The 27,097-nt window shown below is 36.9% G+C and overlaps 1 protein-coding gene across 1 annotated transcript; it reads right to left on the reverse strand.

The window, feature by feature from the left end:
- Nucleotides 1-1,295: 1,295 nt before the first annotated feature.
- LOC129256642 (calcium-activated chloride channel regulator 1-like) lies at nucleotides 1,296-24,142 on the reverse strand. The gene is made up of 12 exons (XM_054894801.2): nucleotides 23,181-24,142; nucleotides 17,559-17,719; nucleotides 15,407-15,537; nucleotides 12,070-12,398; nucleotides 10,637-10,882; nucleotides 9,785-10,030; nucleotides 8,980-9,273; nucleotides 8,050-8,283; nucleotides 7,224-7,500; nucleotides 6,713-6,871; nucleotides 4,431-4,652; nucleotides 1,296-3,605 (listed from the first exon to the last, which is right to left on the reverse strand). Exons 1-12 carry the CDS (start codon nucleotides 23,388-23,390, stop codon nucleotides 2,650-2,652), a joined length of 3,465 nt encoding a protein of 1,154 aa, XP_054750776.2. The 5' UTR covers nucleotides 23,391-24,142; the 3' UTR covers nucleotides 1,296-2,649.
- Between the last annotated feature and the right edge of the window lie 2,955 nt (nucleotides 24,143-27,097).

Genomic DNA, 27,097 nt, shown 5'->3' on the forward strand with positions numbered 1-27,097 from the left:
GAGCCACAACCCATACAAAAGACATATACCTGCCCCCCTGACGAGCTTGAAGACCTTAATTGCCCCCCACCCCCCCCCCCCCCCCGATGAGCTTGAAGGCCTTTTTTTTTTAATTGAAGACCTTTTTTTTTTTTTTTTTTTTTTGCTTGTCAAATTTTTTGGCGGCCGATTTTGCCCCCCCTGTGGAAAATCCTAGGTACGCCACTGCCTACCATCCTATCTCTCTCCTACCATCCTATCTCTCTCCTACCATCCTATCTCTCTCCTACCATCCCATCTCTCTCCTACCATCCCATCTCTCTCTTACAATCTCTCTCCTACCATCATATATCTCTCCTACCATCCTATCTCTCTCCTACCATCCTATCTCTCTCCTACCATCCTATCTCTCTCCTACCATCCTATCTCTCTCCTACTATCCCATCTCTCTCCTACCACCCTATCTCTCTCCTACCATCCTATCTCTCTCCTACCATCCTATCTCTCTTACTATCCTATCTCTCTCCTACCATCCTATCTCTCTCCTACCATCCTATCTCTCTCCTACCATCCTATCTCTCTTACCATCCTATCTCTCTCCTACCATCCTATCTCTCTCCTACCATCCTATCTCTCTTACCATCCTATCTCTCTCCTACCATCCTATCTCTCTCCTACCATCCTATCTCTCTCCTACCATCCTATCTCTCTCCTACAATCCTATCTCTCTCCTACCATCCTATCTCTCTCCTACCATCCTATCTCTCTCCTACCATCCTATCTCTCTCCTACCATCATATCTCTCTCCTACCATCCTATCTCTCTCCTACCATCCTATCTCTCTCCTACCATCCTATCTCTCTCCTACCATCCTATCTCTCTTACCATCCTATCTCTCTTACCATGCTGTCTCTCCTATACAATCTCTCTCCTACAGTCATATTTCTCCTACCATCCTTCCATTATATCCCTCTCCATCATCATGATCTTCTCACGTCTACTATCCTATCTCTCCTACCATATCTCTCGGATCTCTGTACTCGGTTTATATAAACTTCACAATGTCTTCTTTCCCCCTCTTTTTGGGGTCTTTTTTTTTTAATTAGGGTTGGATTTTTCACATCCCTGAATGCACAACCCATTCGTAAAGTATTATTTTTACATATTTTTTTAAAAAGTTAATTATTAAAGATCTTTAAATTGTGTGCAATTGTTTTATGAAACCATCTGTCGCACATAATTGTTAATAAATCTGAACAAAAAAAAATCTCTAAAATTACTATTTCCACAATAAATGAAAACATAACGACCCTTTTGCATAGAACATATCTTTATTGACAAATAAAAGTTTCTGTATTGACAAAGAAAAAACGAAATGCAGTAAAATATAAGAAAATACCAACCCTGTTCTTTCTAAAGACAGAGGATGAAAACACATACGCTTACCATGCTTACAGTATCAGTTTTGACACAGTAAAGGAAAAAAATGTAACCACAACGCTATCTGATAATATTACACGACATACCTCATTTCTTTGATGTCTTTCATGACATACCTCATGCTACAAGAATATTTTTATTCCTAAACGACATCTGATATTATCACTTTCTCAATGAATCACGATTTCTCAAATAAATATCAATTTTTTTTTATTTGTATAAAAGGAACTCTGAAATTAATACACATCAATCATCTCACATGAAATACATTTTCTTATTGCCACAATATATACAATTCAAAGCTATTTCAAAATAACAAAATACATCTATTACATCGTAAATAAACTACATTTTTAAAACCATGATATGGAAGTGTTCTTATTTTGATTTCTTTCATGAATTATCAAAGAAAGTAAGCATACTTTGATGATTAATTAAGGGATAAACATTCCAAAAATCAATTAACAGATAATATTTCTCAAGTCACTGTGCAATCTCATGAAAATTTAGAACTATCCAAAGAAATCGATTTCAGAATGAAATAAAGAAATCACATACAAAAATCTTAGGATTGATCAAAAGTTGATTACAAAAGTCATCAATCACGGAAGAAAAGGGTGTCCTTGTTCTCTTTATTCCCACGGCTAACTTACTTTCCGTATAAAGGTAGCTTTTTTTTCCTTAGAGCATTGAATAGGTCCATGCTTATATTAGAGGAAACCACGTTTCTATCCTTTTCTAGCGATTCGAGTGTTTTCTCTTGAGCTTCATCTCTGAATGATAGCTTCAGATCACCAATATAGTCGCGATACCTTCACCAATATGATCGACGGTACATTAGGCATACAGTCGCATTCAAGACTATTAACCATCGATACGAGCTGGTCACCTTTCTTTCAAAATGGAAACAAAATAGTCACAATACGAAACAAAACGAAAATGATAAACATTGTTCAGGACATGTCAACATTGCTTAAATGAGTAAAACAAAATATATTACTGAAAGCACGAAGAATAAAAGATATTAAAAAGAAATGATTTTCAAAAACATCAATACTGCAGAAAAAACGAATGGTACAAGCGCCGCTGTTCAAAAGGTGGGGTAAATATGTATACCTTCCCTTTCATTAATCCTATTTCATACTCCAAGGAGAAAGGATATGCCAGGTATAGAAGCTTCCTTGCAGAATTTAGGCCAAAAGCACACGGTACATCACGTTTCTTTAGATTCTACATGTCTTCAAGTACTAAAGCATCGTTTACTTTTCTTTTCACTCTTTTCTTTCTTGGCTTTTCCGTCCGAGGGTCAGCTTCAGGGTCGTTTGGTCTCGCAAAAGAATCTCTATTTCGCTTTGTACGAACTCCGTGTCTGACTATCGAGTATACTACAATAACGGTAATGAACAAAAGAATAAGAACCACTGCAATGGCAGCTATAGTAGTAGTCTTTTTCTTGTTTTGAGGTTTGATCCCTTTTGGAGGAGATCCTGGTATTTGAGTCGGGACTGTATCCATACCAGATCCAATACCGGGTGTTGGGTAAAAAACTGGTATAGATGGGTCGATAATTCCTGGCGTAAAACCGAAAGGTCCGGATGGTGTCGGGCGCATTCGTGGGTTGACAGGACGCGATCTACCAGCACCGTTACCTCCACCCCAAACAGTACCAGTGCCAGTTCCGCCTCCTCCACCATAGGTACCAGTACCAGTTCCTGCTCCACCGCCGCCACCACCACCATAGGTCCCAGTACCAGTGCCAGCTCCGCCTCCTCCACCATAGGTTCCAGTACCAGTACCAGTTCCACCACCTCTACCTCCATTGGGACCAGTACCTGCACCACCTCTACCCCCTCCAACACCAGCATCGACGCCCGTTCCGGCTGTGAAATCAAGGAACGAGGTAACAGTCTGTTGAGTAGTTGGAGGTCCTGTAGTTCCAACGATCGTCACCATATTTGATGGATCTCCTCTATTTCCAGCTTGGTCAATAGCTAAGAGACGGATTCCACATACAGGATTACAGACATTCTGTGGAATACGGACTGTCATGATCTCAGTTTGATAACTCAGTTTAGGAGCCATTAGGTTACCATCAAGGACGAGAGCTTGAGGAAAAACGACACCTGAGTAGTAGGATTGAGCTAATGAGCTAGCACTGTTACTGTATCGGATCTCGTATTCTGCAGCTAAAAATATAAACGTGAAATTAGACAAATGGTTAATATATTAAGACTGTATGCGCTATAGGGTAAATACCTAATCAATTTGCAATTTATCACATTCCGCTTTACGTTCGAAATTTTAAAACTTGAATGATCAGAATTTCCAGTGTCTGAACTACTATATTAATAAAATTATCTAGAGAGCAGACGTTATTTGGGTTCAGAATAGACTATCACAACCCGTTTCATGTCAAGTCGTTTGTGTGTTTATCTCCAACGTGGTTAATTCTTACAGGTGTATCCCAACACAAACACCTGCTGCTTTCTAGTTTTTTCAGGCCTTCTTCCATGTACATGAATTATATATTGTATTTACATTCATTATTATATTACAATATTACTGATATGTTTATTGTATATTAAATTGGATGTAACCTGTGTAAAGTCAATCGGAAGAAAATAAATTTTTGATTGAATTGAATTGAAACCAGCTGTTTTTTATGTCGGATAATTCCTTTTCATTTAGAGATCTTACATCACTCAAAAAAACAAATTTGCATATGCTCATTAGACAAGTATTTGGTGAATGAATAAAGGAACTTTATTGCTGAATAATTTGTGAAATTGTTACCAGGTGATTTCCAAATTTAAAATAATGGTATCACTGATCATTGTTCTAATGAAACGATGAAACAATGTCGGCCTGGGATCAGTTTGAGGGATAAGGTGACAGATAATGTCATTATGACCTAAATTTTGTCGCTGAATCTTAAAAGGCATGGATTAGGTTAGAATAGTGGAAGTTAGTCATTACATAATAGTATTGTTAAATCTTAAAAAATGTCATACCTATCCCTGCATCGTAGTTATTTCCCATGGCTGTCCAACGAAGCCTCGCTGTACCTGCGTTGGTATCATAATCAAGTACCTCAAGATCTTTAATTCGTGCTGGTGGGAAATTATCTCTACTCATCAATGCTGCTACATTACCAGTTACCTCTACTTGTGCCTCTGGTGGAGCTCTCATGAACGGATCCATGGTAACGATAGCAAGAGGCTGCTCTACAGCGTCTTTAGGAAACAAAATGGATAGAGAAGAACATCGGTGATTTTGATTTGTGGACTAGCAAATGATGCAAGAGTTTTCAATTAGAAATGTAGACCTTCTTATTTGAAATTAATTTGATCTACTTGGTCTAAGTGTAGTGTGTTTTAACTTAGATTTAATGCGATGTCCATTGACATAAGGCAAGGAACATTGAGTTTGAACCACAAGGTCTCGGGTTCAAATCCCACCGCACCACTAGCGTCCTTTGGCAAGGCGTTTATCTACATTTGCCACTCTCGAACCAGGTGTAGTAAATGGGTATCTGGTAGGAAGGAATTCCTTGAATGCTCGATGCGCCCGATCAGGGTAGCTGGGCTCTAGCCGGGGTAATAGTATGCAGCGCTTAGAAACATTTGTATTAAGCGCTATTTACATGTTGCATATTACTATTATTATTATTATTATTATTATTATTACTAACATCAGGAGATTCACCTCTGATTAGTTTTACGACCTACGACGATGATCATTGATATAGTGTCCTTTATCTTCACAAAACATCTCGAAGACGCCTTGGTTTGTGTTTTTATTATTCTTGATAATGATTTGTAAGTATATCAAAATCACTGGTGAAAAGTCTGTATCCTCGAATATTATCCGGCTGGCATTCGACTCATAAGAACCGGACCGTTTGAACAGTATTGGCATTCTTTTTGGCCCATATTGATACAACTGGTTGGTATATATTGACATTTCTGAAAATCCTATTGCTAAGTTGTACGAGGTGCACATCAGAATTGTGGAAGCGTTGGTATAACAATTTAATGGCAGAGTATACAATTTAAAAGACAAGTCCACCCCAACAAAAAGTTGATTTGAATAAAAAGAGAAAAATCCAACAAGCATAACACTGAAAATTTCATCAAAATCGGATGTAAAATAAGAAAGTTATGACATTTTAAAGTTTTGCTTAATTTTACAAAACAGTTATATGCACATCCTGGTTGGTATGCAAATGAGGAGACTGATGACGTCATCCACTCACTATTTCTTTTGTATTTTATTATATGAAATAGGGAATATTCTATTTTTCTCCTCATTGTCCAGTGAAACAACGATTAATTCATCCCTGAACATGTGGAATGAACATTGTTTAATACTATATGATTCAGTTAAGTTGGTTCTTATTGTCAAATCTATAAAAAATGATATATTGTATAATTCAAACAATAAAAAAAAAAAAAAAGAAATAGAGAGTGAGGGACATCATCGACTGTCTCATTTGAGTTGTGCATATCACTGTTTCGTGAAAAATACGCAAAACTTTTAAGTGTCATAACTTTCTTATTTTACATCCGATTTCGATGAAATTTTCAGTGTTATGCGAGTTAGATTTTTTCCATTTATTAAAATCAACCTTTTTCTGGAGTGGACTTGACCTTTAATGGCAGAAAAGTTGCGTATATTATTTGTTTTTGATCAAACAAGTTACTAATTTTGCCATTTATAAATATTTTCATTGTACTTTTCATACATTACTCTCATTTTCTTTTGTGTATTAATTGTTTATTTCTAGTATCATTTTTGTGTGAATATTTTATACCTTGTTCTACTCTCTATACATAATTATCTATTCTTTGTCTAATCTAGTCTTATCTCTGTATGTCAAACTTGATGTATACTATGATGATTGTTTATAAAGGGGCTTGAGTTCTTGTACTTCACTCTGCATTGGACTAGAAGCTCTATTGAATGTGTTGGTGAACTTGGCAAGATGTCCAAAGTATCTAGTGTCTTCAGTGGGTGCCACGTGTGCCTATATTTTGTTTGTAACAATGGCAAATTCTATTATAAAACAGCAATTAAAATGCATTCAAACCTTATATCAAATAGAAAACAAGAATGCAAAGAACATACAAAGATACATAAGCCCGTTAATCGAGAGACAGAGTACGCAATAGCCCACATACTATCTTTACGAAGGTGATGATTAACTTCCATAAAATAAAGGGAACAAACATGGATGATGGTCAATTCATGTCCGATTTTATAATGACAAACCATTAACATCAGGACCACTAACCCCAATTAGCTGGCTGAACCCCACTGGCCATCCAGGACTGTCTTTGTTTGGAAGCTGTATTGTCACCCACAACGCTCATGTCCAATTTATAGCTGCCTTCCTCGGTGAAATCAGTAAAGTATGCTGAATATAGCCCATCATTCTTCCGAACATCAGCACCTAGACACAAGTCAAAACAATTTTATCACGTCTTTCCTGACTTACAAATACAATTTAACTGTTACGTTAGACTTTGGTAACTTTCAGTGGATCTACCGTAATTAATCCAGAGGTAAATTCTATTGATGACTCTTCGTTGAACGATCGAGGGCACTAGATCTATCGATCTTAAGTCGCTCACCGTCAAATTCCTAATTCTCGATAGGCTCCATAAATCACGATAGATGTATCAATGTTTGGACGTAAGGTAAGATCAAATAATCATTTTAAAGAGTCGGCCTTTAGCTAATCTCTGGACTGGACAGAATCTTTTCTGAACCACACATTTTACATCATCGCTAAAAAAACATACCTATTCCGTTATCCCTCAATGTGACCCGGATCGGAAATGAATTTGGACGATCGACAGAGATAGTAACAGTTGCTCCTACTACTGGCATCTCTCCTTGCTTTACTTCACCATTTAGAATGAGTACAGGTTCTACATCAACATCAACCTCTGGAAGCATGACGAGAGGTCTTGCTTGGATTGGGACTTGGGTTGGATTAGCAGCGGCAGAAAATACATCCAGTTCTACCGATTGATATTCCATCTCTAAATTCTTTATGCTCACATACCACACTCCTTTCTAAAATGGAGATGGACAAAACGACACAAAGATATTCCGTAAAGATGAGAAGTAACACAATATTGGTTATGCATATAGTTTGGTTATTTCATGTCAATTGTATAAATGTTTAATCTAAAGCGGAAAAAGCGGCCGAAACTGTTAAGTTTTTTTTTTTTTTTAAACGACTAAGACATTTTCTGTTACGAACTTTAGTTTCGTAAATAAGAAGTTCTCAGTGCAAGGGGGGGGGGGGTATAATTTCAGTGTCATTGGTTTCATCGGTTTAATTTATTGAATGATTTGATTACAATTAGAAGAATTATCAATCTACCTTTATATTTCTAATACGTCACAAACGACGGAACTTAATGCTTAACGTTTCAAAAAAGGTTTTCAGTTTACAAGGCTATGAAATAATAACAATATAATCGCATTCAAAATTGATCTGATTCGGATCGATGTGATTTTATAGATTATACCAAATATTTTTAAAATGATTTCTCCAGAATCTTTAGGAGACTCATAGCACAACAGTTAAGTTAAGTATGCATCGTTTCCTTACTATACCTCAATCAAACCAGGGAGCCTAAAATCAGCCTTCTGTCTAGCGGTGTCGACTACAGCGACAGATGTCGACCTTAGTGTGTAGACATAACCACTTGGATTACGTAACTCTACAGTCACTGGATTTTGGTCCCATGAGATACGAAATGTAGTCATTCGACCAACAGTACCATCAATATACACTGGTGTGGTCAAGTTCCGATGGGGCATCACATTGTCAAAGTCTCGTCGAACAATCTGTGGACAAGAGTAAACCAAGTCAGATTTATGTCTTCAAACTGTACAATTTTTTTCATGTACATGTGCAACTCTTTCAAAAATGAATAAATCAATAAATGAAATGAAATAAAATGGATATTAAATGAAATATAGCGTGAATATTTCACCTAACTAAAATAGAAACCAAGCAGGATTTAACTGATTTAATGTCAACATATTTAATCGTAAATAGAAAATCTAAACTATTTCTAATCTAGATTACAGTTGAAGATGACGCTATATAGGGATATCCTGAAATAAATCAATAAACTAAAATGCTCACATCGTTTAGTTAATCAAATGACAATTTACACCTATTGTAGTAATCTTCTGTCAAGGTTTTGTTATGACTGATCGTTTTATTACTTGACCATGATAAATTTTCTTGCTTGTTTATTTCTTCATAACATTTCTCTTTTGTCTGATTATCCAAATGTTGACCTATTTTTCCTCCATGGTCGACAATTTTGACAACGAGAACCCCTAATATTGACAAAGTGAATCCCCTTAAATAAAGCTTAGTCTGGACTGGATATGAATATATTTTGACAAGATGTGGCGTAATATTTGGATTCTAGAAATAGTCTTTGTGATTCATTTGCCTCGTGTCGGTCTCTCAAGACTCGTGTATGTTGTTCTGACTTATTATAAGGTTTTTTGTCAGTGAAAACTAACCTGAATCAGTCTAGGATCATTTGAGAGATCGCGGAAAACGGGTTCAGGTGGTTCAACCGGGTTTGATCCGGGCAAGTATCCGTAAAGCCGACTCGGTTCTAGGATACCCGAAATATTGATACTCTGTGGACCGGTAGATGGTGGTCCAAACTCGGAGGCTTTAACTTCGACTCCCTGTCCTCGTAGGAAGGTGATTTGATTACCAACGTTCGTTAAACTATCTTGCCATCCACTGAAGAGAAGGATGCTTGATCCAACTCCCATTTCTGTTTGCCCTGTATTATTGAGTAGTACCTTGAAAGAAGAGGTAACATAATAAGATTATTGATATATATGTTGGTTATAATACTTTGTCATGAACTCGCATGATTGCATAAAAGTGGCTAACAATATTCATATCTGTTATGCCATTCAGTTTCAATTTGACTACAAAATAATAGAAAGATTTAGAGGGAATATATTTCATTCTGACACAATACCCTATTTTATCTATCCTGTATGGGCCTGTATGACAGTATGGAGCACAATATTTTGTAAACCCTCATCACGTATTCTACTTGGGCTACATAGGAATTCCGGTCGAATTTTCACCCCCCCCCCACCAAATAATAATTATGATAACAATAGTATATCAGAAAATGGTAGCCCAATTTTGTTTTGGAATCTGGTGATGCAATCATTGCTTTTATTAAATTGTTACTGTTTGAAACATAGGGCATGGGTTAGGCTTGGGCGGGGCTTGGGGTTACTTCACCACCCGAACTTGCCATAACAGTGCAAAGTGTAAAGTAGCTGGGGCACTCACTTTATAATAGGCATGACGGAGAGCCAGTGCAGGGTTGGTCTGGGAGCTAGCTTGAGGTGACTGAAGACTTGAGACGATTGAAAGGAGTTGTGCTTTACCCTCGGGTGTCATATCTCGAAGATAGGATCTCATGACGGGCTTTTGACCAGGGTCGGAATAGGAGGCAATGCCTACCTGACTAGTCTCTGGAGACTCGCTGATGAAACGTTGAGTCATCCTAACAACATCCTGCCATACCTCGTCATCCTGTTTGATATAGGTGACAGAAAGAGATAGAGAAAAGTGAGGGGAGTGAGAGACAGAGGGGGGGGGGGGGGGGGGGAGTGGGGGAGAGAAGAGAGAGAGAGAGAGGGGGAGGAATTGAATTGTGAATGTATAATGGTCTAACGGCCATAGGCACAAGGAGGAGGCACATAAAGCAGTTTTGTAAAATAGCAGAAACAGTGTATGGCAGCAAAAAAAAAAAGAAAAAAAAAGAAGAAGATTATTTCTCCATTGCTATACCTAAAAGACGCAGTGATATGAGTGTATTGCCTACCAAGACAGTAAAAAAAAAAAACCTAACTTTACTGGGTGAAGAGCAAAAGTTTCATAACATGACAAACTTGCGTTTAAAAGTTTAAAAGGAGGGATCATTAACTTTATCAGGACACAGCCATTTTTTTTATTAGTCAACATTTGTTTCAAAGGGCATCGTTCGTCTGTAGCATACGTTCATAAAAAGTTACTGCGTATGATTTAGGCTCAATACTGTGGGATTACCATTTCATCTCTAGGTCTTGTGCCACCAATCTATTGGGATAGATACTTTGTGTGCATACGACACTAGCCGAGACGTATGTTACAACTTACACTCATGGACGCTGATCGGTCAATGACTATGACTGTCCTTAACTTCTGACGAATCAGGGTGAATGTTGGTGTAGTGTCAACCATGCCGGTTACAGGTGGATTGACATCGTTAAGGAAGTCAGGTGACTTGAGCATGACATCCCATGAACTTTGACCTTGACATTGTCTGTTCTGTTCGGTCGGAGCTTCAGAGGAATGGAGAGACGATGGGTCACCGTTCGGGTCACTGTGGCAAAAGCTTTTGATCTGTTTAATTAAACAAGATAGAGAGGCATATCAACTTGAGACGCATTATTTTATTAAAATTATTTTTATAATGGTTTAGCTATTAGTATAGATATTAAAAGGACAATTTGCGATTGTGTGCTAGTATTTATCAAATTATGACTGTGGTCAGTTTAAAGATAAGAGGCATTTTCTTGAACTTCCAAGAAGATAATTGTGAACCGTTATATTTTTGCATCTTATCATGCACGAAAAAAAAAATCTCCCATCGCCCCGCTAAGACCGTACTTGCCGTGTTGGACAGAGAAGAACCAAGTGCGAAGAAAACTAAATGAGATTCACACTTGTATAATGTCGGAATCATTCAAGAAACGTAACCCCAGGTTATAATAAATATTTGTATTGGTTTAAGGCGTATTGTTAGAAATGTACTGTGCACTAGCGTACCTAGGATTTTCCAGGATATTCGTCAGGGGGGGGGGGGGGCAAACAAGGTGTTTCAAGCTCGTCAAGGGGGGCAGGGATACGTCCTTTGCATGGGTGGTAGCTCGTCAGGGGGGGGGGGGGGGCAGACTGCCCCCTGCCCCCCCCCCCCCCCCCCGTAGGAACGCTAGTGGTACTGTGTACCCATTACCCTAAAGGCTAGAATGGTAAGATGCATTTCCACAATTTTTAACACTACCACACAGCGGGTACTCGGAAAGCGAACATTTTGACATTCAACTGAAGCCTCTTAGCATAATGATCATTGACCTTGAGACATCAGTAGAGGATTTCCGTCATGCCCAGCCATCTTCTCGAATGTCAGATGTGATTGAATGCCTGCTCAACCAAAAGAAGTTCATGGCTTGCACTTTTTGAGATGATCTTAGGTTGATTCTACTACCAATATATACCATTAGATCAACAAATTAAGTTAGAAAAAAAATGGGTTTGGGAATAAAAGGCTTATTTGCTTCAGAATTTTACTTCGGCATTTCAAATGTCATCAAAGAATTTCATCAGGGAAATTGGAGGACGGACCAGAATATTAAATAAACAGTATGCAAAATAACGCTTTTTGATGACAAGAACGGTAAGATTTTTTGTTTTCACTGGCTTCGTCGAATGCACATCACTAATAAAATGCATCCTAAATTATCTTGTCTTTAGTTGTCGTCAATAATCCAGTTCTTTTTAATAAGATCGTCTTGAGAGAAACAACTTACAGATGGGATCTGGGTGCTATACATCAATGACCCGGATGCAGTTTGTCTTTCGATGTTGCTAGGTCGGAAGCGGCATTGGTAAGGAGGGAGTTCCCCTTCTTGGACCCGACAATTAACTCTTGATTGCCCAGGCACCTGCAGATCTCCTCGAGTAGCAGACTCGGTGGATGATCTTAAAGGCATTGCTACTCCGACTATTGATTCAGAACACTTGTTACCTTCTAGACGACCATGACTGTTGATGTAGAAGTTTGGATCGGTTGGGAGGGTGGGGTACTCGTCGAAGAGCCCCCATCTAAGATGACCCCATTCATGAACAACCACTTTACCTGAAGAGTAACATAAGAACAAAATTGAAAAATATGAATAGACTACGGGTGATCTGATAAATAGTTATGAAAAAAAACAATAGAAACAAATGAAAATAATAAAATAACCATCCAAGTGTATTGGCACTTCTCCTTTTTCTATTTGCTGGACTTCATGTTTGAAGGCTCTTTCTCCTAACAGACAAGTTTCAATCGACTAACCGAGGGTCACAAGGAGGAGGAAGGGCCCCTTTTTATTTTCCATGTAGGTAGGTTAAAGGCGTTTGTTCCCTGGAAAGATCATACCTCAAGATGTTGATGGATCTGAATCCACCGACGGGACAGTCGTAACCCCGTAACTCTGGTACGGGTGTGGGAGTGGGAGGGGGCTCTTCTTTCTTTGTCTGTCTCTCTTTCAATCATTTCAAATCACTCCTTGATCACATAGCCCCCCCCCCCCCTCTGTCTTTACTTTACGGGTCAATATAACCCCAGAATGTATATCTTAGGCTACTGAGATTATTGGAATTGCAACTTATCTATACCAAAAAAAAATGCTGAATTGATCACAAATGATGCTTGGTATACTGACAATTCAAAGCACCGAAAAACTTGTTAAAACGTTATCCCCTTTTGTTAGAATGTTTTTCTTTTATATAATATCTCATAGATCTTCGATCAACAACCTTATCGTTTTCGGGAAGTAATCCCCCTATTGTTTGCTGATATCTTATTCCTATTTTTGGGGGTATGTATTTAAATGTTTTTTTTTGCTTTCATAGAAAACAGGAATGAATTTAAAAGAAATAAAAAAATGATAAAAAATAATAATACTAAAGAAAATTGTTACCCTGCTTTTCATACAGTGTGTGGCAAAAAATAGTCAATCATGACTTATTGCCAAATAAAAACAAGAAATGGAATGGTGAGTTGTGTGAGACGTTGTGAATATGGGTGTGTGTATGTTAGTGTGTGATTTAATTTGCTTTTAAAATTCATTTTTTTATATGGCAAAAAGAAGCTGCTGAAAACTGCTTATCTAATAAAAGAGAGCAAATGGAGTAAATTAGAAAGTCAAAAAGGGGCCTAAGCTTTCGATCCTAGCAGAATCTTGGTCGGAGACGAAGATTCTGCTAGGATCGAAAGCTTAGGCCCCTTTTTGACTTTCTAATTTTTTTATATGGTAAGACTCACTATGTAAGCGTTTTTAACATACCTTGTGAGACAAATAGACGCTAAGCAATTATCAAAACATAACATGGAATGAGGGACTGATTTATTTTGGTTGGAATGAAAAGGGAGGTATCCCAATTCAGATTTCTCAGAAACATCATGACAAACAGAACGTCACAGAAACAGTCAGACTCCTAGAGTATGACACAAGTCTCTCAGCAGAACATTTAGCAATGACACTATACTCCCGATCAGGGAACATCAGAAAGTTCATGACCACGCAGTCGTGTCGTCATAGCAACAAAGAAACTTGACTCTACATTTTCGCCGACATGATGTTTACGTCATAAGACATTAGACTCATGGGGCGACGACGATTATACGGAAGAAGACTACTATAAAAATAAAATAGAGTACTTTATCTAATGCCAATGATATCAAAGTCTTTATCTAATATAAATGATTGGATCTGGTTCGTAGATGTCACAATTTATCTTCTCTTCTCTCCCATTTCTTCTTGAAGGTAATCTGCGAGAACAATACTATAGATTATCAACTTTATCATTAAAACTCTTGGGCATACTTTCCTTGAAAACATTGCTTCGTCAGTGCCACTATCGCATGTATCGGTGACAAAATCATGAAATCATAGACACATTATCGTGATATCGAAAGTTACGGTACTCTTCTTCGTTGTTTTCGGAAATATATATTATGAGAAAGAGATATTGGATCGAATGGCTTCATTCAGAGGTACAGAATTAAAGCAAACTTAAAATTAGCTTAGAGACTACGCACATGGATTCCATGGCTAACTTCATAAAAATGCAGTTAAGTGTAGCTGTTCTTCACAGAACAGAACATTGGTCGATCAAAAGATCACTGTATGAGTGTTTGATCTTACGGTTTGTACTCTAATAGGTCAGTTCCGCGATGTCATAGTAATGATGCTGTCACAATGCTTATTCATAACTGTCCTCAATTAAGATCCCCCATTCGTTATTATTGACCCTTGTTGAACAATCTTTCTTTGAGCGTACAACTTGAGAAACATGACCACAATCCCACAGGTTGCTTCAAAGCTTTTGCCCAACTTTTTGTCAAATTCTGGAACAGGCAATAGACCCCAACTCCCAATTTTCCCTTAAAACAAGGGGGAAAAGAATGATGAAGTTGAGACTAAAAAAAAAGATTGTGGCCTTGCATATTCAGAAGTTATTAAACCGATATAGTCGATATTTTAAACGGTGAGGAGTTGTGAAATTCGCTTGGTGTGATGCAGTGGCAAAATAGTAGGTTGGAATATATTATTTTTGAAAAATATCTAAAGGATGGACAAGCATGGAAGATGTATGATACGTCACTGTGGATTCAAATTAATTTCCAAGGATGAAAGGAAGGGATGGATGGGAAATGAGGAGCTCAATCCTAAAGGTATATTTCGCCATTGTGCCGCGGTATGTTAGTACATGGACCTGCTTTTTTATTTTTCGTCTTCTCGCACGATTTGTTTATAACGAGATGCCGAGATAATGGAACACATGACGGAGGGGCCGCGGAAACGGGGGAGTGGGCTGGGTTGGTGGGCTTCAGCCCCCACTTTTTTTTAAAACCGTGTACAAAACAGAAAAACAAACACAATAACTTATAAAAACATTTTCAAAACATCCATAAATTGCAGTATAGCATGTAATCGAATGTACTTATTGTTATCAATGCAGAAAATTAGTATGACGGCATCGGACTGAGCCGAGTTAGCATCCTTCATCTGGACCTCAATATGCTTCCTTTCTTCGCTTTACATTGGAGGGGTTTCAGGATTTCAAGGATGATCAATGTAAGGATGAATCACTTACCAGGATCACCCCATTGCTCTTTATCCATAATGAAATCAGTTGTAAGATGCATGTATTCACCAGGAATCCCACATCTTCCTGGCTGACGTACGAAAGGCTGAGGGGGTATGTCCGGGTTACTCTCAGTTGGTCTGTGGTCATTATGTTATACCAAAAGACAGTTAAAATGATTGGTTAATTTCACGATTTATGGATTTATCAGAATCCTTAAAACGGAAGATTATCACTTCCTCCGCTATATATAAACAAAAGGAGTAAATAAAACAAAATAGAAAAACATAAAATTACTTTTTTGTTACTCTTCCCTAAATAATGAGACCGTAAATGTTTAAGCTAAAACCTATAAGAAAGTCAGATATTATGGAAGAGAGTCATTGAATACGATCGGCATGTTAAAAACATTTACAAACTAAATAAATCTGCCCCACCCTCTACTGTAAAACACCCACCCACACCCATACCTACATGTACCAACGAATTTTATTCAAAAAAATGACCCCTCACGTACACTCCTCATGGGCGGAAATACCAGGGGGGGGGGGGACGCGTCCCCCTACCCAAAATAGTAGGGGGACACAGTATCAAATGTCCTCAATACTATTTTTGGTGAAATGAAAGACATCATTCAAAATCGAAATAAAACATTTATTTATTTAATTAATTTATTTATTTATTTATTTTTTTTTTACTTGGTTGTCAAATTTATTTTGGTCGAAATAACCTTATTTTTGGGTGACTATTTCATTTTATCATTTTTTTTGCTTGTCTAATTTTCCAGTCCCTGCCTCCCCTACCTTTGGGGAGAAATTTCCGCCCGTGACACTCCTCATTACGTCACACATTCCTCATTTCCTTATACTTATACCCCATGATTACAGATAGAAGAACACTGCATTGCTCACGGGCATAGAAGTGCCTTGGTCGGGGATCGAACCCCAGACTTTCATGTGTCTTGTCAAGCTCCTAAGACCACTCGGCCACTGCACCTCCACATACATAAACTCAAATATTTCCTGATCTTAACGCAACTTCTTTTGTTTTTGTTTCGAAGTCATAATCCATCCCTCTATTTTTTTTTTATCTCTCTCTCTCTACGCTATATTATCCCTCTACTCGCCTAACTCTAAATGTACTTCGTCGCAATAAAGGAATGAAAAAATAAATACACAAATACATACAGCCTAAAATGCATTAATTGATGCCGAAAGTCAATCAATTTAGGATAAAATGATTGCATCTCTCTTCTCTTTAAAGAATATATCGCCTTTTTAAATCAAATAAAGAAGCGAAATATTCATCACCAATAATCCTTAGTCTTGCAGAAACATTCCTTTTTTTCATAATTGTTTCTAACATTAATATTTTGTCTCCGAAAAATTGGTCCTTTCATAGATCTTTGCATCACGGATATTTTTATTATGTTCTCTTTGCCACTGACACGAATTAGAAAACGACAACTATCGGTTGCATTCTAATTCTAAATGTGTTTCTAGATTCGTTTTATTAATTGAAATTACCTAGCATTTGGGGGTAACCTTTAACGTTGATGAAACGCGATTAATTGATCTTATTACACATAATCACTAATACACGTCTATCATCGACCGATTTACCAACCACAGAAAGCGGATATATTCAAATTATCTGGGATTTAGCTAATTCTTGATAATAAAAGGAGGTGATAGACAATTGTGTTTCATGTCTGAAGATAGGGATATATCAAAACTAGTCTTTGGAATAAAGTACATGCTTAGATATAAAAGGGGGTTATGGAAAGAAATATGGTAAAATCATACTTATAGTTAATAAAGGTCGTCTAAAAGTGGAATCGGTGCTAATGGTGGTGGTTTGGGGAAACCCCCTCTTTGGTATTAAGGCCGGAATCGGAGTTTAGTCAACTTTCACAGTAGTTTTGTGACTGGCAGCCTCATAAATAGGTTTGCAGTAAAACAAATTTGTTGACAGTATTGATCAGGAATCAAATACATTGACCTGTCAATCTTTGCAACAAATATTTTGACCCGGGATTTTGACTTGTTATTTTTTTTGCAAAAAAAAGTAATAAATAGCATTCCAAAATCATTAAGCTAATGTGAATTAAGTTTATTATCATAATTATTACTATTATTTAGAAATAAATAATAAATCTCACCTAATATAGAGATTTGCTGTACCGAACTGTGCAGTATGTGGGGCGAATTTGTGGGTTGGTTGATGAGGCCAGCTTTTGGGGATAAGAATGGATATATCTCGAAAGAACGCTCGTCGATTCGTTGCGTTGAAAAGAAATGATGAAGCACTTGTTAATATATTCTAGAAATAAACAGAAAAGTGATGAAAAGAAATAACAAACAAAATCAACCAAATATACATGACTTTTGTATAAGGAAATTTTGAACTTTTGTTCACAACACACTGAGGAAGGCTGCAGAGTGTACCCGAAAATCTCGAGATAACTCTTCGAGTTTTCTTTGTATGTTGTGAACAATAATACCAACCAACACAGAGGAACTTTCATGATAAAAAATATTTATTTCCATATTGATAGAACACGAATATGAAAAGAATGGAGGAGAGTGGAGAAGAGCATCTGTTTGTCTTCTTGAAATCATGTATCACCATAGTAACACTCTAACCTAAAACAAGAGTGTCACTAAGGCGAGCACATAATACGCCCGTCTGTAACGCGGAAAATGGAGCTATTGGTCAAGCAAGAAAAGTGGAAAATGGCGACTTCCCCTTTGACCTTCTGACTTCAAAATCAATAGAATTGCTAGTATCATACACACCAAATTATATGAGCCTAGGTTAAGTTTAACTAAAGTGATCACATTAACAAGGACTTCAGAAGGGTAAGATGAAAACATGTCACTGTGATCTTGACTTTTGACCTTTTGACCTTTTGACCTCAAAATCAATAGGCTTCCTGGGATCTATACTAGTATCATACACACACAATTATATGAGCCTAGGTTACCTTAAACTAAAGTTATTGCGTTTACAAGGACTGCAGCAGGGTAAGATAAAAACATGTCAGTGTGCCCTTGACCTTTTGACCTCAAAATCAATAAGCTTCCTTGGATTCATGCTAGTATCATACACACCAAATTATATGAGCCTAGGTTAAGTTGTTGCATTTTCAAGGACTGCAGCAGGGTAAGATGAAAACATGTCAATGTGACCTTGACCTTTGACCTTTTGACCTCAAAATATAAAGGCTTCCGGGATTCATGCTAGTATCACACACACCATATATGAGCCTAGGTTGAGTGAAACTGAAGTTATCGTGTTTACAAGGAGTGCAGAAGGGTAGATGAAAATATATCAATGTGACCTTGACCTTTGACTTTTTGACCCTAAAATTTAAAGGCTTCCTGGGATTCATGCTAGTATCATACACACCAAATTATATGAGCCTAGGTTGAGTGAAACGGAAGTTATCGCGTTTACAAGGACTGCAGAAGGGTAAGATGAAAATATGTCACTGTGACCTCGACCTTTGACCTTTTGACCTCAAAATATAAAGGCTTCCGGGATTCATGCTAGTATCATACACACCAAATTATATGAGCCTAGGTTGAGTTAAACGGAAGTTATCGCGTTTAAAAGGACTGCAGAAGGTTAAGATGAAAATATGTCACTGTGACCTCGACCTTTGACCTTTTGACCTCAAAATCAAAAGAGTTCCTGAGATCCATGCTAGTTACATACACAACAAATTATATGAGCCTATGTCAAGTTAAACTGAAGTTATCGTGTTTGCAAGGACTGCAGAAGGGTAAGATGACAATATGTTACTGTGACCTTGACCTTTGACCTTTTACAAGGACTGCAGAAGGGCAAGATGAAAACATGTCAATGTGACCTTGACCATTGACCTTTTGACCTAAAAATTTAAAGGTTTCCTGGGATTCATGCTAGTATCATACACAACAAATTATATGAGCCTATGTCAAGTTAAACTGAAGTTATCGTGTTTGCAAGGACTGCAGAAGGGTAAGATGACAATATGTTACTGTGACCTTGACCTTTGACCTTTTACAAGGACTGCAGAAGGGCAAGATGAAAACATGTCAATGTGACCTTGACCATTGACCTTTTGACCTAAAAATTTAAAGGTTTCCTGGGATTCATGCTAGTATCATACACAACAAATTATATGAGCCTATGTCAAGTTAAACTGAAGTTATCGTGTTTGCAAGGACTGCAGAAGGGTAAGATGACAATATGTTACTGTGACCTTGACCTTTGACCTTTTGACCTCAAAATCAATAGGCTTCATGGGATCTATGCTAGTTACATACACACCAAATTATATGAGCCTAGGTTAAGTTAAACTGAAGCTATCGTGTTTGCAAGGACTGCAGAAGGGTAAGATGAAAATATGTCACTGTGACTTCGACCTTTGACCTTTTACAAGGACTGCAGAAGGGCAAGATGAAAATATGTCAATGTGACCTTGACCGTTGACCTTTTACAAGGAATGCAGAAGGGCAAGATGAAAATATGTCAATGTGACCTTGACCATTGACCTTTTGACCTAAAAATCAATAGGCTTCCTGGGATTCATGCTAGTATCATACACACCAAATTATATGAGCCTATGTCAAGTTAAACTGAAGTTATCGTGTTTGCAAGGACTGCAGAAGGGTAAGATTACAATATGTTACTGTGACCTCGACCTTTGACCTTTTGACCTCAAAATCAATAGGCTTCCTGGGATCTATGCTAGTTACATACACACCAAATTATATGAGCATAGGTTAAGTTAAACTGAAGCTATCGTGTTTGCAAGGACTGCAGAAGGGCAAGATGAAAATATGTCAATGTGACCTTGACCGTTGACCTTTTACAAGGAATGCAGAAGGGCAAGATGAAAATATGTCAATGTGACCTTGACCATTGACCTTTTGACCTAAAAATCAATAGGCTTCCTGGGATTCATGCTAGTATCATACACACCAAATTATATGAGCCTATGTCAAGTTAAACTGAAGTTATCGCGTTTACAAGGAAAAGTTAACGGACGGACAGACAGACGGACGGACGGACACCGAGCGTGATACCATAATACGTCCCGTCGAGACGGGCGTATAAAAAATTGTATGTGAAACCTGATACTTCATAAAAGACACTAAAGTGTCGTTCGATATTTTACCATAAGTCAAACGCGTTGGTAAGATAATTTCATGCATGCGCTGGATAGAAATGTAAGCATCCGGGTAGATTCGGTCTTTACTCAAGTAACGTTAAAAGGAAAATAGTGTCCTTTGAATAGGACGGAAGATTGAGATCCCATGCTGAGGTAATAATATTGCACTTTGGGGATCACTTTCACTAGTCAATTCATCAATCTTTCTATTGTCTTTCTTTTACAGTTATACTTGATTAGGAGTGACACGAAGCCGGATATTTCGAAATTAGTTCATGAAGTTGATCGACAGTTGACCCCCCCCCCCCGGTTCATTTTACAATACTACAAGGAAGGCTTCAACCATTTACACGTGTGATGAGAGCTAGGGTGAACGCCTGTTCTACTTTCTGATCCATATCATATTTCAACACTGTTATTCACACCCATGCACGCATAAAGAAATGAGTTATGCTATAAGAGGCATCCCGGCATCTACCCGGGGCCCGGGAATTTTTGAAATTAGTTTAAACAAAAGGAATTGTTTATGACTTGTTAATGAATTGTTTATGAAATTTTTAGCACAAAAAAAAAGAAACCTTTTTAGCAGCGAATTAAGAAATCAAGACTTCTGTCTCATGAAAACACTTTAGAATAGCTTAACTTGAACGAACTAAAATTAGAATAGTAGTGGTTAAACATGTGTATCACAATATTGGCGTTCTAATATGATGTGTTTGGATATAAAGTACGTTTGGACTCTCATGACTGTCAGATTCCACATATCAAATGCTTTTAATTTGCACATTTTATATCACAATTCGGATTCAGTTTATTCAAGTTTAGTTACTAATGAATTACGTGACAATATCAATATACTTACACTTGTGAAAGCCTTTATAAATAGGGGGTAAAAACAACTGTCATGGGCCATGTAAAAAAAAAGGTCGTCTATAACGACAACATATTGGAGTGATTGGACAAGTCCATCAGAAGATTTTGCACACATCTACTTTAAATAGCTAGTATCCACGGAACAGCTAAAAGTACTTCATCGTACCCGATTATAACGATTATAAGATTTATTGGAAAGAATACAAGTTTTTAAAAGATGATTAATACAAGAGGATATTTTAGTCCGCTTTTAGCAATCTGAATTGGCAGGTTTTCAAAAGCCTTTTCTTGTCCTAAATTGTATTATCTATACTAATTTCAAACGGCATGGTGATGGCATGGTTTTAGTTTGCCTATTTTTATCCCTTATTTTCCTGCCTCTTTTTCTTTCATTTTCAATAAATGTCACTATTTCTACAGTACAACATCATTACTATACATCAGTGTGTATTAGTTTATTATTAGCATCTTTTCGACGTCAATGCAATTTATATATAGGTCACTTTGTATTACTGTTCTTCAAGCGATATAATATCTTGTTTGTGTCTAACGTTATCCAGAATTTCTTCTTTCAATGTAGTATTTTTTTTCTTTTTCCGGTCAGTCCTCTTTATTCCTCTCAAAAGCATTTAATTAATTCCAAATACAGCCAATCTAAATATTGGCGAATCACGAATATAGGGTATATTCTCCTTTATGAGTCCTCAGAATGATTAACGAGAAGCCTACTGTGAAAACAATGGGATGATCTTAATCCGAGCGGACTGAATAAAACAAAGGAAATATTGAAGTTATTCATGAAAAGGCCAAACACAAATTGAGTCAGAACAAAATGAGGGAATAACTTGCTAAATGGGGGAAACAGTCTTTTTTGTATTTCATAAAGTCCTACAGACAAAATAAGGGCAAGCATTATCCTCAATATTATAAGCCCACTGGTCTATTCTAAATAATCTAATATGTATAAGTGGGTTATATCATGGTTCATAATAACAAAAGAGGGAAGGAGAGGATACAATGTTAAATATTATTTTTGTAACACGGGTGTACGTATGATCAACTCCTATTATTTATCCTGGTAAATCTGGTCGGTAACTACATTTTCTAAACTTTCGGGAAAATATACCCATGAAAAATTGGAGAGTTTGTCTTATATAAAAAAGGGGGAATCAATGTTTAGAATCAATATAATAGTCAGAAGCATAAACTGCATTAAACCTAAATGATTCCATATTATCTTTTTCATGTATTGGTGTAATTGAAATCTTAATTATATACACCTCCGCAGACTTCTTTGATTGCATGTTAGTTATAAAGAATTAAATGTCTATGGCAGATAGCAAATTGCTTGCTTGATAGCTTTCTTGCAATACCTATTCAACAGTATCATTTACATCCATGAAGATGACTTTGGGCAGTTGGCAGATTAGGGGCCTTACGTTATAAGCAAAACAATGCGCATGTTTTATAATGTCGTGATGATTGAATTGAAAAAAAATAATAAAAGAACAGAATTGCGCAGCATTTTTATTGTATATTACAAGTCAAGATTAGGGAAAATGTGACAATGATAAACTCTTACATAATTCGAATATGTTTTTATAGTATTGGCATAAGGGTTTCTTTAAGCCATTTGTTTATTATTCAGAACGCACCAACGCGCTTTTTATATAAACTTTCATATATGAAATGAGACCCCCCAAAAAAGAACGAAAACTTTTGTTTTGTTCTTAAATTATGTAATCTTACCTTGAAAGTTTGAATTAAAGTGTCATTTGGGGCTATGCTGGGATCGATGGCTGCTAAGATTCCAGAATATCCATTATTGACCAGATTAATCTGACTCCTACCCCAGGTCCCGAGACGTGGAATGTTTTGTGAATAGACAGTTCCCGCCAAAACGAGTCCAAGAAACATCGTCTGCAACATGCAAACGTGTGGTGTCCTGAAATCCTTCATGATTTCAAAGTTTTAAAATCCAATCACGAAGCTCAACCTCAATGAACCTCTACCAAAAAAAGTGACTGCTGTGGCAGTTTTCCTGAAATTTTGACTGACTTTGTCTCCTTGTATCAATATAAGAATCCAATCTGATAAAACTCAACAGACGGCAGTATCGATATCATATCTCCATCACCGCTTAACAAATTTGTCACTTTCAGTGGTTGTTACTGTTGATTCAAGATCATTAATTTATTAATTCAAGTTAAACTTTTAGCAGCAAAATCTAAACGATACATTGTCATATCGTATCACTCTGCATATCTATTAATTTTTATGCTATCAATTATCAGGAATTCAGTGGGTACAATGAAAAATCGAACTTCTCCAATTAATATCCTATCACGAATATCTTCCAAACCGATGTACATTCTACATCTCCTTCCATCAATAACAGTTGCAGAAAAACATCCGAATTGGCCCAATTCCTCTCAGGGGTTGACCTATATTCCTAGTTAGTAGAGTGAATTAATCCGAAAAACTTATACATCAAACAGATGAGTTGAGTCATGAATGAGACAAAAGCCCTATAAGATCCGGCCCGTGCTAAATTGTATTAAAGAAGCGGAGAAAAACGACATGCGCGCTGAGAAATTACACTTCAAATTGTTTGCAGAAAGGGTGAGAGAGTGAGCGAAGTACAGAAAAGAGGGTGTAAACTTTTCAAACTCCGGAAAACATGAAGGTTCGTAGAGATCCTTTGCAAGGCTGAAGTACGTGCAGAGCGCGCGAACCAATTTATGACTAGCAAAGTTCGGAAAGCGCTCTTGGGGGTCGTCGTTTTGGTAACCGTCTACGAAAATCAGAGAAAAAAAATCATATCAAGACGTCAAAACTATATTAATGCTGGATATATTTTCAGCGATCATGTGTGTAAATTTAGCGTAGTTTGTTCTGGTGAGGAGGATGGGTTGAGTAATAGAATCCCTGTTCTTCTATTGCAGAAGTTAATATTTGTTCAGGGCGAAATGCCGTTTCACAATTTTCCACTTCATATTGCTTTGATATAATTTGAAATGCATCACTTTATTTTAAAGAGATTTCTTTACAATGCTTTCCTCGTAATTACATGTGATCATTCAAGCAATTTCAACTTTGATGGTGATTGAGGCAAACTGGGGCTTCGACGTCTTTACCATTATTTTCATTACCATTTAATAAAATACAAGTGGAATGCCTCTGGCCGTCTCACCTGCATCACGCGATTCAATATAGCAGCAGTGCTGATTTTGAAAACTACTATAACTCGCACAAGATGTTCAGTGATACTTGGTTACTCTTATTTCCACGTTTTATGAACTAGACCAATACACTTATAGAGATATGATGGCAATTCAACAAATACCCCCAACGTGGCCAAAGTTCTTTGACCTTACATGACCTTTGACCTTGATCATGTGACCTGAAACTCGCACAGGATGTTCAGTGATACTTGATTACTATTATGTCCAAGTTTTATGAACTAGACCAACACACTTTCAAATTTATGGCTGTAATTCAACAAATACCCCAATTTGGCCAAAGTTCATTGACCCTAAATGACCTTTGACCTTGATCATGTGACCTGAAACTTGCACAGGATGTTCAGTAATACTTGATTACTATTATGTCCAAGTTTCATGAATCAGATCCATAAACTTTCAAAGTTATGATGGTAATTCAACAGATACCCCCAATTCGGCCAAAGTTCATTGACCCTAAATGACCTTTGACCTTGGTCATGTGATGTGAAACTCATGCAGGATGTTCAGTGATACTTGATTAACCTTATGTATAAGTTTCATGAACTAGGTCCATATATTTTCTAAGTTATGATGACATTTCAAAAACTTAACCTTAGGTTAATATTTTGATGTTGATTCCCCCAACATGGTCTAAGTTCATTGACCCTAAATGACCTTTGACCTTGGTCATGTGACATGAAACTCAGGCAGGATGTTCAGTAATACTTGATTAACCTTATGGCCAAGTTTCATGAACTAGGTCCATATACTTTCTAAGTTATGCTGTCATTTCAAAAACTTAACCTCAGGTTAAGATTTGGTGTTGACGCCGCCGCCGCCACCGCCGTCGCCGTCGCCGTCGGAAAAGCGGCGCCTATAGTCTCACTCTGCTATGCAGGTGAGACAAAAACGGAGTAATAAAAATAGAGGTATTTCTGTGGTATTATTCTGGGTATTTGGATTGCCCATGCGCTCTCTGAGATTAAGCCTACACAGAAATATTACTTCAAGCAAAATCATGATCTCCTTGAATTTCCAGAGAAAAGAGAATGATGCAAGTAACTATGAAATGTTTTCATGTGAACACGGATGACATTTCTTTTTTCCGTCAAATATTTTAGGAAATAAACGCTGAAAGGATAGCAAAAAAATTCTGAGGCAGAATCCTACATGTACATAATATGCCTTTTTTGGCGCTAGTAAATCATTTAATATTAATATAACTTGTAATTTGTATACTTTGCGATTCGCGATTATGATGTTCTTTGATGTTTTTATTTACTGCTCTTCACATATTCATTCTTTATTATGCTGGTAGTAATACTTTAAACACTATTCTTGGGTGCGCAACAATCATAATCCGTGATCGACACTGTCATTGACAAACCTTGAACTAAGCAATTTATAAAGTGAGTGACTCACTAAATATTGAATACCGCTTTCGTAAAAGCACCAGTATTGATATTCAAACGGTTTAAATGTTAAATGAACAAAAAGCTTTAAATACTATGTAAAATATATACCTTTTACTATTCGGTTTTATCATATGTGTTGTTCCAATATCGATTAGGTGTTGTGGAACCGGGAGCAGCTTTAGTTTCCACTTTTTTTGTTTTAGTAAACATGAAAATAATATTTTATTTTGTTCATATTCGCCCCCACAACTACTTTCATAAAAGTATCGCGGCCACTGATGATTAATGATAACAAATAAAGACTGGTTTTTGGATACCTATGACATTTCCGTTCTTTGTACAAACAAAAGAATATCTGTTATTATAAGGTCTTTTGAAGGGTTTCGAGCAAAATCATTGACCAATAAATATACCACTGACAGATATGCAGCCGATGAAAACAGAAGCTCAATCGTGAAATTATAACAAGTGAGTTAAAACTTAACTCATAAATAAATGAATGGATTAATAAATAGACAATGAATAAATAAATAAATGAATATAAATAAATGAATAAATAAAAAAGTAAATGAATGGATGAATACATGAGTTCACGAATGAATAAATAAATATATAGATAAATAATTAAAGATATGACTAAAATTGTTTGTAAATTCCCAGATTTCTATAGTTTCCACGAAAGGCTGATAACATTGCTCATGTTGCTAATAATGATACCCTGGAACATTGCAGTTTCTTGGCACCATCAAGTGACAGTAATTCAACACCTATAGGGTGTGTAGCTTCTAGATTACTTACACTGTGATCAATGATTGAAATCAGAGTCTTGAATTTGAAATAAATATATCAAAAAGTGGTTGAGCTTTTGAAGCTCATAGCAACGCACCAAATCACTTGTCACCGCGCTTCACGACATATTGATTACAAATTAGTTTTGAATATTTCTTTTATATACGTAAACATACATCTTGCCAAGTTTGGGTATGGATCTGTTAAATATCTTTTTGGCAGGGGCGGCGGAGCGAAG

The sequence above is a fragment of the Lytechinus pictus genome, chromosome 3 (assembly GCF_037042905.1).
Source record: "Lytechinus pictus isolate F3 Inbred chromosome 3, Lp3.0, whole genome shotgun sequence".
NCBI lineage: Eukaryota > Metazoa > Echinodermata > Echinoidea > Temnopleuroida > Toxopneustidae > Lytechinus > Lytechinus pictus.

Coding starts and splice junctions, on each gene's coding strand:
- LOC129256642 (XM_054894801.2), bottom strand. CDS start 23,390: ATGAAGGATTTCAGGACACCACACGTTTGCATGTTGCAGACGATGTTT. Junction 17,720..23,180: donor CTTTAATTCAAACTTTCAAG/GTAAGATTACAT, acceptor GTTTATTTCTAG/AATATATTAACAAGTGCTTC. Junction 10,031..10,636: donor ACCGATCAGCGTCCATGAGT/GTAAGTTGTAAC, acceptor TATATCAAACAG/GATGACGAGGTATGGCAGGA.